Source organism: Papilio machaon, chromosome 12 (genome assembly GCF_912999745.1).
Source record: "Papilio machaon chromosome 12, ilPapMach1.1, whole genome shotgun sequence".
Classification (NCBI taxonomy): Eukaryota; Metazoa; Arthropoda; class Insecta; order Lepidoptera; family Papilionidae; genus Papilio; species Papilio machaon.
This window is the reverse complement of record NC_059997.1, coordinates 7514177-7526220: the sequence shown is the minus strand read 5'-3', so window position 1 is coordinate 7526220 and position 12044 is coordinate 7514177. Positions and strand designations below refer to the sequence as shown.

Here is a 12044-nt window from a genome sequence, read left to right as displayed (position 1 = left end):
GAAGAGGACTAAAATTAGGCCTTTGGCACCACACTGATTAGACGAAACGCGGAATTGCTTCCACTTCACGTCAGTCTTCTGTTTGGTCGTGGTATTTCACCGGGCGAGCCGGTCAATTCATACAACAGATGTTGTTGTTGCTGGCATCTACCATTGTCTTTGCAGTGTCATCGTGTGTAACTTCGTTTCATTTAATTCTGTGAAAATTTCATGCTAAAATTATTTAATAGAATAAAAAAAACTGTCGTTATATGTGAATATGTATCGGAGGTAGTGATAAGTAAACTATTAAATAAAGTCAGACTGTATCTAGAAGTGGTGGTTTCATTACGTGTTCTTACGTCAACGGGTTAAAATTTAAAATAATTTCATTTCTATTTATTTTATTTAAATTAGTTTATTACTAATATTGTGCCTATTTTGTTTTATTATAAAGCTATGACTTTGACATAATCCACTTGTAGAGCAGGCTGACTCCATGTCGGTTTCCAGGCGGGCAAGTCTCTCCAGAAGTTATAGCTAGCTTTTCTGTTCCTGTTGTTCCAGGGTTTCGGGTGTCCGTCGCCAGTAATGACGTCATCTTTGAACTCCGTGATCCCTCCAGCGGCCACCCCCAGCGTTAATTGAAACTGGAAGTCAATCAACAAAGTAAAGATAATTGTTTTTACATTTTCTATTCTTCCATCAGATACAAACAATCAACATCCAGCAAGCGCTAGACTTATTGGTTAGAGTGATATTTATTAAGTATTAATATTATTTACATGGTCATCAAAAGGCGCCATCTTAGTTCCAAAAGAGAGGAATGTGCGCGGAATGTCACAGAAACGATTGAAGCGGCCTTTAAGACCGCTCGCCGTCGGCTCCACACGCAGCCACTCTTCACCGTCCACACTGAAGATCATATGATCTGAAAGATATGATTAGGTATTCTAGTATAACTTTGAAAAATATTTAGAGGTAGAAAGGTAGGTGGTCTCCTAGTTATATTAAATTAACAAAAAGGAACAGTACCTGGTGTCCACTGTACTGAGTAAACATGAAATTGGTCCCCCCACTGAGGTCCATTGAACAGCTCCTTTCGGCCTGTTAGAACTTCTCTACACGCTAAGTTCATTATTGGACCTCCATACAGAATCTGGATCATTAAAATCAAATTATTCAACATTTATAAAAAAAAACTGTAACACGGATACAATATTTTTGCATTTTGACATTTTCACTCTTCAAAACTCACCTTATTTCCATATTCATCGGGACCAAGCCTGAGATCTCGGTTACCGAGTGCTCCTGCGATTTTTATTACGCCTGATGCGAATTTGGGGGTGCCGTACTTTTTAAGCAAAGACTCTAGTAGAATTTCTGAAAAAAAAAATTAAGAACTACCAATAAAATGCAACAAAAACCATTGGAAATATGATAGTTGTAGCAACAGCTCTAGGGAAAATCTGCCAAGCAAAAGTAACTGAAACTCCATTTTATGTTTCCTCCCAGTAATATGTAAATTTAAACCATATTTTTGTATCAAGCAAACAACTGGCAAAATATAAGTACTGAACCTTTTCAAGAGAACAATAAAATAATAACCTGGATAAAGCCAATCTCCCTGTGGTAGTTTCGCTCTGACTTCAACAATGCCGTACGTGAATGCAAAGGATTTGCTCGTAAGTCGACCGCTCACCACCGGCGGCAGTATACTAGCGCCCATCGCGGTCGCACCGCACGATTCTGCTGTCCTCGTGCACCTACCACGAACAAAAATAATTTTTTATACTTTTAGAATTTTGGATTCTGACGTTGTTGACGACGTACTAGCTTTATAATATACTAAATACCCGCTGAAGAGGTTGAGTGATCCAGTGTATAAGGATTCTTCACTGAAGCCATCTTGTTCCTGCTGCAGCTTCGGCTCAATGCGTAAATATCCGTTATCTATGGTCACTGTCTCCGCATTTGGTGGTCGTTGATACGATACAAACGGGTATTCCTAAAAAAAAAAAATGTACGCCTACCGTTAATAAATCGCAATCACAATGACATTCGCTAAACAGTTTTAATGTTATAGATTTGTCACCATTAATCAAATGCAAAATACATTACTTTTGTTTAAAAATAATCGTATCCAAGACAATTTGTTTCGTAAAAATATTTCGGACAAACTCCAAAAATTATTATAGCTGCTGAAATAATGGTAAAATGTTTCCAATTTAGAAAGGAACGTCAGTTAACACACTAACAGGCTGATCTGGTATGTATTGCTCGATCTGCCACAAGTCCTCGCGCAGGCTGTTGAAGTTGTCCTCGAATATTGTCTGGCCAGAGCACGCGGTGCCGACGCGTAGTCTTGTCACAGTTGGCCGACATTCCGTTGGTCTTGTCGTACTTGGTTGATTGTCCGGACTTACTAATTCTGCAAAACAATACTATATCTAAGATCATGTATGAAACAGTAGCATAGTTTTCGAAGATGTTCTGACATACTGAACAGAGGTACTTGCAAAGATTTTGTTTATTTCTGGTAACGAGTAATAGACTTATGCAAAGATGAGAATTATTGCTGTACGGATTTCCTAACAAAGATTTTTAGGCTTTCATGGAAGTTTAAATTCAACTCCCATAGTTGTATGGTTTCATTCAGAAATTAATTATAGAGATAAATAAAAATAAATATTATAGAACATACCTGTTACAGTAAACCTAATTTTATCCTTAACGTATCCTGCCCGATCGTAAACAACGAATACATAATAATTGATAACGTCGCCAACTTTAAGTTCTAAATGAGGATCTTCGTAAATCCACATGCCGTTCTTCGGTGCAGTAATTTCAGCAGAAATTTCACCAACATCGTTCTGACTTATCGGTTTGTTTATTTTTCCGTTGAAAGCAAATAAACTTAATTTTGAATTATCTGAAAGTGTAAGAATGTAATGATAATTAAAAAAAACTTTATTATTTAATACATTATGGAATACGTTACGACTTTTTAGGATTTAATTTTAAGGAATTATGGCGACGAAAGGTTGATAGAATATCCTGCATGGTTTAATGTAAATGTCCCATTAAAATGTAATGTATTGAGGTCAGAACCAAAAGAAGGGGCCAACTGTTTACCAATAAGCTAGCTACTCTTTGACTTAGCTACTACTAGTTTCTCTCATTGAAGTAGAAATATCAAGTGAAGCCAAACTTTGAGAACAATTAATTTGAAAAAAATCAGGGGACTCTATAAACATAAATTTTAGCGTTGGATAAAGAAAAAAAATATGTTTATAGATTTTTTTTATATGCATTTTGTACTTAGTTAACATAACAGTCTTTGTAACTAATGTCGATTCAATTGTACTTTCTAAATGAGTAGTAGAGCCTTTCCAAAATGCTCAGTTGCTAAATAATTCTAAATTAAAAAAATCATGCAAATATTAAAAAAAATCTTTTGATAATTATTATAGGATAGATGACGGATAGTTGACAGTATGTAGTTGTAGTAGTAGTTGATAGTATGACTTTTTTTTATAAAATTAATAAGTAATAAGAAAAAAATACCTGGAATAAAGATCCGTATTCCTTTTGGGCTTAATGCTTGTATGGTGACATCGGGAATTTTGTATTCATTTTGCGAATTGACAATTTGTGATATAAATAATAAAACAATAAAGGAGCAACGTCCTGTAGCTGCGACGGCCATTTTGCAACTGCTTACGTCTCATTTGTGATGGTACCGGCTTTGTGATGAAACTTGTATAACTTGACTGACGCAAACTCATCACTGGCGTTTTTTGGGGCTGAAACTATCTTTCGGCAAAATCACCACTTAACATTAGACAGGATCGTGGTCAATCGCTGGTTATTCTTTATGATTTTTTTTTTTGTATAAATGGAAAATATCTGATGTCTCAGTAGTATCAAGGCATGACCAAACCATCCATGTCTCGAAATCGTGACTAAAACTTGAATAAAACTTTAGTGAGATATTAATCATATTTTAGAGGCCTGGGGTTTTTTTTTTGTTATCTATGATTTCTATTTTTATATATCTATTTTTTTGTTATCTTATTAATGTTTAAATAAAGAATCGACTAGTGAAAAAATAAAGTCTTGTCACAATATTTTTATATTACATATTTAAAATGAGAATAATATCAGGATAAGTGCAGTGATTGACCTGTCGCGTTATACCACAACAAAAGCTGATAACCTCAGACTTAGTATTGCTATTCACGATGCGGTATCGGGGATTTCTTTTTCTTTGACTTCTCTGATATAGTATAACATCATAACCGATTAATTTATAATGATTTATTTTTATGAAGAACTAGCTGTTGCCCGCGACTCTGTCCGCGCGGCATTAAAAAAGCAGACTATGTGTTCTTCCAGACTATGTTCGACATCTGTGCCAAATTTCATCAAGATCCTTTGAGCTGTTCCAAAGATACCTTCATACCAACATCCATACATCCATCTATCCATCCATCTTTCCATCCAAACATTCGCATTTATAATATTAGTATGATTTAATAATATCGACGCTGTAACCCCGAAAGTATGAACTTTACAGGAGAGCCAAAAAATCATAACTCGTGAGCTGATACGCCTACAAGCATGCGGTATTTAGCAATGTTGTGTAGTTTGTGCTAACCTATAATAAAATCATTATCGTTTGATAATGGTTGAAATTATTAACGTGTGAAAAACATATTCGCGATTTCAAGGGTTACAGCGTTTTTCCAGCGTCGATATTTCTAACGTGGATAGATAGACTTTTGGCGCCAATTCATTCGTATCTTGTCTTTGTTTATCGTACCTAGAAAATATTGTCGTAGTTTCAAGTTCAATATATTTAGAATCCTTGGCCTAAGAAAAACAACAAAAGCCAACTAGAAATAAACTTACAATTTCAAAGAATGTGGTTATTTCCCTGTGTAAAGGTGATTAAATCGTAAAAACATCTTACCTCAAACAACCTTACAACGAGTTCCCACCACAGAAACACGCGTACGATGTTTTATATCGGACATAGGCATGGTTAAAATGCAATACAAGAATAAAAAACTTAACCTATATACGTCTCGTGTTAATTTATTCTTTACTATATAAAAGAAAAAAAACATATTTATCATTATCTTCTAAAAGTTATCATTGGGTAATTCCAAACGCGAGTAACTTAACGTGTGATTTAACTCAAAAATTATACATACTTTTAACATGTAAGGGTAGTCATTGGCTCCTTTAATACAGGGTAACCTAGTACAGGAGCCAAGGTTATAATGAAACAGATTTGTCAAATGTACAATAAAGATTTATTATTATTCCACATATTTATTTATTGTCTAATTGTATATATTTTTCTTAATATAAACTAAAACAATATTTAAAAAAAAAAATCTAGATACGTCGGCAGCGGAGCCTTGGGCCCAAGTTACCGGCGTTTAGGCCTCCAGAGATAGAAACCTCCTCACAATACGTGCCGTGCTCAGAAGTACCGCCTTCTGTGCCTGGCTTCACCCACTTACCGAGCGAGAGCCTCTCTAGGTGGTGATTCGCAATTAATCCGTTCACGGATAGCACTATCGGTACGATAATTGTTGACGCCATATATTATTATTATTACATGTGTTACAAGTTTGGCATTTTAGGCTGCAGGATATTAGAATGAACAGCCACTGAAATTACTCCTTTAGTGACCATTATTACTCTCGATATCATATGATAAATTTACAACAAAGTTTTGCTAAGTAGAAATATAAGATTATGTGTGTGTATTAATAATGTTATAAATAATACCTACTCCAGTAAATAAATGTTTACATAACCATCGATTAATCTTACTTTTGACCTTTTGACAGCGGCTTCTATCTCCACAGTATGTGAATATAACTATATTTAATTTTATATGATCACTTACGACTACGTGTTCATATGGGGAGTGTACTAGAAATTAATTACATCAACTGATTAATGTTTACAGCGCATTTGGACTAATCAAGTCTATTTTAAAGTTATTGTATTGGTCAAAGATTTATTTCTCTGATTATTATTTACTTATGACGTTTATTTTTTATCTACTTTAAATTGCCAAGCTTGGAAATCCCAAAGGTATCAAATAGTTTGTGAGGTTTTAGGTTGGCATTATTCTATTGGCTGATGATAATCTTTGTCTTAGTATTTTGAAATTATGTTGTTGTAAAAATAAGCTTTTTAAAAATGTAAAACTGTATATATTCAAATAAATGAACGTGGGCCAGAAATAAAACAAACGCACTTTTATTAATAAACATTTAATTGATTTTTCTTTGACTTATTTATCTTGCAATTTATTTAGTAGTGACTCGAAAATTTTCTCAGATCTCTTTTATAAATCTAGAATGAAAACAATATTAATTATAAATGTTAGATTCGTAGAGTAGGCCATATCAATGAAAAAAAATCGAACCTAGTAGTAGGAAAGGGTTATAGTTTTCGAAACTCAACGACTGGAACAATCTCAGAAAGATAAAGGATACATAAATATAATAACTGTACCTTTTAAAGAGCAAACACTCTAACGTAGTCTACTCTAAGAGTATTGAAGTCAGAGTTCCACGTGTGCAGCCATTGGTCGCGGCAGTTCCAAAACTTTAGCATAGCTTTTGGAGATCCGTTGGCCCAAGGTTTGTTAGGAGCGTCTGGGAACTCATGGATACCTCCCACGCTAAGACCCAGCGAGACGTAGAACTAAAAAAAAACACAGACCTGAGTCTTTTAAATGATATCTAGATTGGAAATGTTTTTGAGAAATATTTGGGCTTTAAAAACCTTTAGTACGTGAGTTAACAAAAAATGTAGGTTTACCACCAACTCTATATTAACATTAACCTTACAAAGTCTTTTTTTTTCCACCTAAAGGTGATGTGATCATATTTAAATCTCAGCTAATGTCATTTCCCTTCCTTACCAGTTCATCAAATGGAGCCATGACAGTACCCTTTCTCCACTGCGGCGCCGCAGTCACGTCGTTATTTCCCTCAGCAAAAAATCCCTCCCCTGGTGTCACTTCTCCGTATAGTTCTCCATCCACAAGAAGAGAAATTCCATCTAAAGATAAAACATAATTAAACTTTGACCATTAATCAAACAACTTATCAGAAATATATTTTATATATATCCACGTAGAGTACATGTATACACATATTTTACATTTGGTAACAGTAGAAAATTTCAATACATTAGTAATAAAAACGTAAAAACAATGTCTTTTTTAGCTTTTAAATTAAATATTTAGTTAAAAAAGAATTAATAAAAAACGCTTTCTAAGCAACGCCTCTGATTTTATACTCTTCAACTTTTACTTTTCATTAAATCAGTTTATTTAAATATAAGTATGTACATATTATATAATACTAGCTTTTACCCGCGACTCCGTCCGCGCGGAATAAAAAGTGGAAAACGGGGTAAAAATGATCCTATGTCCGTTTCCTGGTTCTAAGCTACCTGCCCACCAATTTTCAGTCAAATCGATTCAGCCGTTCTTGAGTTATGAATAGTGTAACTAACACGACTTTCTTTTATATATATAGATTTGACTGATAGATTTGTGTTTAGTGAAACTATATGATTGTGTATTATTGCGTAGTGCTCAACAATAGCTAATTGAATGTATAGCTCATTTAGGTCTTAAATATTTAACCGTAAGAGCTTTAAAATTTAAGAATGTTTAAAAATATTTAAACACATACCTGGTCGCCATATCATAGTGTAATTATGGAAGTCCCTAGCCCAGTAGTCATTATTTATCTTCTGTTTAAGATATGCAGACCTAAAATATAATAGTTTAATAGCAACAGACAACCCTTTCCATCCATTCAGCCTCGTTACGCCCATTGCTGGGCATATTCCTCCCCCAAAGATCGCCACGATGATCGGTCCTGTGCAACCCGCATCCAGAATACTCCCGCAACCTTGACCAGATCATCGGTCCAACAGACAACCCTTTACTTTTCACTAACTTGCCCTATGCTTTTTAATTCGCTTTAAAAAATACAATAAAGTAAACGAAGTAATTTCAATTGATTAATTACGAAACAACATGTAATTAAAAAATGTTCATTATAAATATACCTGTATGGATCCGATTCACACATTATAGGCCCACCGTACAATACCTTGGAGGATTCAAGATTGCCTTTAACTGTGGCAATTCGTAACAAGCCAGACGCGTAATTAGTAACTCCATAGACTTTGTCACGTGGTTCCAATTGTATCTCTGGAAAATATTAAAGAAAAGACAAACATATTAGCACCAAACATAGAACCAAGAACCGATTAATTAGGATTTTATAAGTATAATAGAAGTATTTTCCTCGAATGATCTGGATAGAATGGAAAGGAAAATTCGACGTCTGAATTATTCAAAAATCTTAATCGCTTATTCTAAATAATGGTTATAAATTCAAAATTCTAAATGATGTCAATCTAAGCATGAAATATTAACAAATATTAACCTATAAATCATCGTCATCAACCTGCCCTTATCCCTATGGAGGGTCGGCACAGTATGTACTACTCCTCCATACATCTCTATCAGCGGTTATATCTGAATTTACCTCCTTCTTACGCATATCCTCTTTCACACAATCCATCGTTTTTTTTTTGGTCTTTCTCTACCTTTATAGCCATCCACATCCAATCTCATTCTTTTTTTGTGTGTTGTGTTTGTTTTTGGTTATAAACCTATAAATAATATGCCTATAATTTAGCGAAATATATCTATTTTAAGGTTTATATATGTTTTACTTACCTGGTATCAACCAATGTCCGAAAGGCATTCTTGCGCGTACTTCAATTTTGCCGTATTTGAAATTAAATCTACCCTTAGTCGTTACTTTTGCTGTGATGACAGGTGGTAAGATGTGAGGACCAGACGCTGTACGTTGACAATCATTTGACCCTAAAACTCCTGTGCACCTGTTAACAAACAATAGGATAGGTAAAAGCGTCTCTACACTTACAAGTAAACAGGATAGAAATCCATCTTATGCCGTACAATATTGTTAGAATGAAGTATTCATGAAGTAACCAACTTTAAAAGTTAAAAGTTAGTGAAAATGCTATGAAAGATATATTTCTTATCGGTTTATATTAAATCAGGTATCGAATATAGAGTTATCGGTTTTAAAACATTGACTACCTGGCTGTAAGATCCAGTGTTTGCCTAACAAAATCTTCTCCGTATTTAGATTCCAATGTGACCGGTGATATTAAAAGTTGACCATCTTTCACGCGAACATTATCTTCTGCCATGTAAACGTTGAAGGGATAGTCCTAAAATAAAAATAAATAGTCAAAGACCAAAAAAAAAATGATAAAAACCAGTAATCAAAACCATTGATGATATTTTACATCTTTTCTCTTTTTTTATTCATACAAAAAATCTTTAGTCGCCGTGGCCGATATCGGCCGGGATTACATCATCATCATCATCAATCTGACAAAACTTTGTAATGACTGGTTGATATTTAACATCAGGTGACACTAATTCGTTATCGTCTTCTCCAACTAGAAAAGCAAAACTTATCTTTCATCAGTTAATTACTAACTTACCGTGGGTTTCTGAGACCAAAACCCTAGTTACGTTTAAATTATATTGTTATCTCTGTTTTGTCAAAGATGACAGGCTTGTCGATATTTTTTATATAGAGATTTTGTTTTCAGAACCCACTGTTAATTGTTAATACTTACAGGTTCTCCTGGAAATCTAATTTCATGTTTCCATACTTGTCCTGTTTCAATTTTGGCGTTAAAGTTGTCTTCGAAAAGTAACTGTCCTTGACAAACGTACCCTGGCATTGACACCTTTGTTGGAGATAATTCGCAAGTTGGCATTGTCGGTGAAGTTGGACGGATAGTTGGTATTGTGTCGCTAGAGTCAGTGGGTATAGGACTTGACGTTGTCATATCCATTGGGGTACCATTATCATTTACAGGAATACCTTCTTCATCCACGAAACCTGCAGATGGTGGTTTTATATACATTAGAATGTTCCATCAGTCAGTTCTTTTAATTGAATATTTATTCCAAATTTATTAAAAACCTTTATTCATTTCTAAGTAACTGTGAATTACAACTGCCTAAAGACCTATCTAAGAATTTGTTTTTGTGCAAGTGCTTCGGCATTCGAAACTCACGAGTAGTTTAATTACCTGTGACAGTCCATTCACCATTATCTTGTCTGTATCCCAGACCATTCTTGATAACATATGTCCAGAAGTATACTTTATCGCCAATTTTCAGCGCTGTATCTCGGTCTCTGAACGTCCACCTTCCGTTCTTCGCTTTCGTTATATCACGAGACCATTGCCCCGCTTCCAGACCTTCCATCTCCTCGTTGAGTTTTCCATGGAAAGCGAAAAGACTGAAACCATCATCTATAAAATTGTGGAACGTCAGAATTTAATTCTCTAACAATCATCTAATATCCTTATGCCTAAAACCTAACACAAGTCATTATATTTTTAATGAAATTCATGTCGTAAATGACCTTTAAAATCTTATATATAAAATTCTCGTGTCACGGGGTTCGAACTTGAACTCCTCCGAAACGGCTTTACCGATTCTCATGAAATTTTGTGAGAATATTCAGTAGGTCTGAGAATCGGCCAACATCTATTTTTCATGCCCTCCCATTTAGGTTTTTTTTTTTTTAACTGCGCGCGGACGGAGTCGCGGGCGACAGCTAGTTATTTTATATTATTCTCAAAATAACTATTTAATTTTAAAGGACTTCTTTAAATTTTCATAAGCTATCCCTGTACCTTTTGTCATCTAAACGAGTCGCTTCCTTTCTCCTAAAAAGATAATGTCAATATTGAATTGTCTCGTTTCCAGACAATGTAAATGCTTGCTAAAATCTCTTGGCATTCCATCAAAATGAATAACGGAACGAATATCTCAGAATATTTAAGGGAAATATTATTTTCACTCTGAGTATTCGTTGTTTTGTTTGAGAATTAATTAAGGGCATTACGTTTTGATTCTTTATTAATTATGAATTCTGTTATTATTACTAAAATACAAATTTTTAGGCTTTATTTGACGTAATGGATTTTGCATTTGTTCAACAAAATAACTCATCGAGTTTTGATATGTTGCTCTGTGAATCATGACCTTTAAATCTTGATAACCCGGAAAAATATATTTCCTATAGCAATGTAAAATACTGTGACGGATTGACATACGTATTGTCTATTATTAATAATTATTAACCTTGACCTTGTCAAGTTTAACCTTTTAAAATTTCCCACGTCTAAAAATGAAAGATGTACAAACCTGGAATAGAAACACGTAATCCCTTTGGATAAATCGCTTCTAATTTAGCAGGTGGCACTTCATAACAATTAATGGCAACAAATAAACACACGAAAAGATTTAAATTGAATAAATAAGCCATTTTTATACTGTCCACATCACTGATATCAGAAAAAATTGTATATATTTGATTTTTAATTCAATCAAGAGTCGCACGTATTTACTGAATACAGGTTAGGAAGCGACTAAAACAAGTTATGCCACAGACGAGATATTATGTGTAGGAAACGATGAAAAAAACACTGGTACAATAAATAATATGCTAGTCGTTAACACAGTATGTTAAGATAATTGTTTCTTGATCGTGAATGACGAATATAAAATCATGCAGGAAAACAGAAATTTGTAAAACTTAAGTATATCTTGTTAAACATTGTACGACGACGTACGAGTACCAAGATCATTGTAAAACAATTGTACGAATAGATTACGTCATCAACCACATATTCGCGATTATAATCTGAAAGGGTAAGCAGAGATTACGGATTTTCATTTTTTTAGCGATACACTCTGTCGTTTGCATCTCGTCATTCTGGATTTGCAAAGGTTTTTTTTTGGCAAAACTTTTTTTCAGTGACTGCGCAAAAAAAAAAAACATTTTTTATGTAGCTGGCTGAATCTGGCTTGTATAGTAATTCTTATGTCAAAAAAATGTCGCAAAAATACCAAAAAGGATGAAACGTATTTAATAACTTTGATA

At 34.1% G+C, this 12044-nt stretch overlaps 2 protein-coding genes across 2 annotated transcripts; both read right to left on the bottom strand.

The window, feature by feature from the left end:
- Nucleotides 1–381: 381 nt before the first annotated feature.
- Nucleotides 382–3789, bottom strand: LOC106710449 (beta-1,3-glucan-binding protein). The gene is made up of 9 exons (XM_014502506.2): nt 3547–3789; nt 2684–2911; nt 2238–2410; nt 1836–1987; nt 1588–1745; nt 1238–1362; nt 1015–1138; nt 765–910; nt 382–629 (listed from the first exon to the last, which is right to left on the bottom strand). The coding sequence occupies exons 1-9, from the start codon at nt 3686–3688 to the stop codon at nt 429–431; spliced, it is 1449 nt and encodes a 482-aa protein (XP_014357992.2). The 5' UTR covers nt 3689–3789; the 3' UTR covers nt 382–428.
- Nucleotides 3790–6303: 2514 nt separating this feature from the next.
- Nucleotides 6304–11493, bottom strand: LOC106710450 (beta-1,3-glucan-binding protein-like). The gene is made up of 10 exons (XM_045680261.1): nt 11306–11493; nt 10180–10404; nt 9718–9986; nt 9167–9300; nt 8777–8943; nt 8098–8242; nt 7716–7795; nt 6935–7074; nt 6525–6714; nt 6304–6361 (listed from the first exon to the last, which is right to left on the bottom strand). The coding sequence occupies exons 1-9, from the start codon at nt 11424–11426 to the stop codon at nt 6526–6528; spliced, it is 1470 nt and encodes a 489-aa protein (XP_045536217.1). The 5' UTR covers nt 11427–11493; the 3' UTR covers nt 6304–6361; nt 6525.
- Between the last annotated feature and the right edge of the window lie 551 nt (nt 11494–12044).

Excerpts from the sequence above, each read along its gene's own strand:
- LOC106710449 (XM_014502506.2), bottom strand. The coding sequence starts at position 3,688 with ATGGCCGTCGCAGCTACAGGACGTTGCTCCTTTATTGTTTTATTATTT. Across the intron at positions 911-1,014 it reads CTCAGTACAGTGGACACCAG|ATCATATGATCTTCAGTGTG; the intron begins GTACTGTTCCTT and ends CATATCTTTCAG. Across the intron at positions 630-764 it reads TGGCGCCTTTTGATGACCAT|TTTCAATTAACGCTGGGGGT; the intron begins GTAAATAATATT and ends ATTGACTTCCAG.
- LOC106710450 (XM_045680261.1), bottom strand. The coding sequence starts at position 11,426 with ATGGCTTATTTATTCAATTTAAATCTTTTCGTGTGTTTATTTGTTGCC. Across the intron at positions 9,987-10,179 it reads TGGTGAATGGACTGTCACAG|GTTTCGTGGATGAAGAAGGT; the intron begins GTAATTAAACTA and ends CACCATCTGCAG. Across the intron at positions 9,301-9,717 it reads TTAGATTTCCAGGAGAACCT|GACTATCCCTTCAACGTTTA; the intron begins GTAAGTATTAAC and ends TTTTTATTTTAG.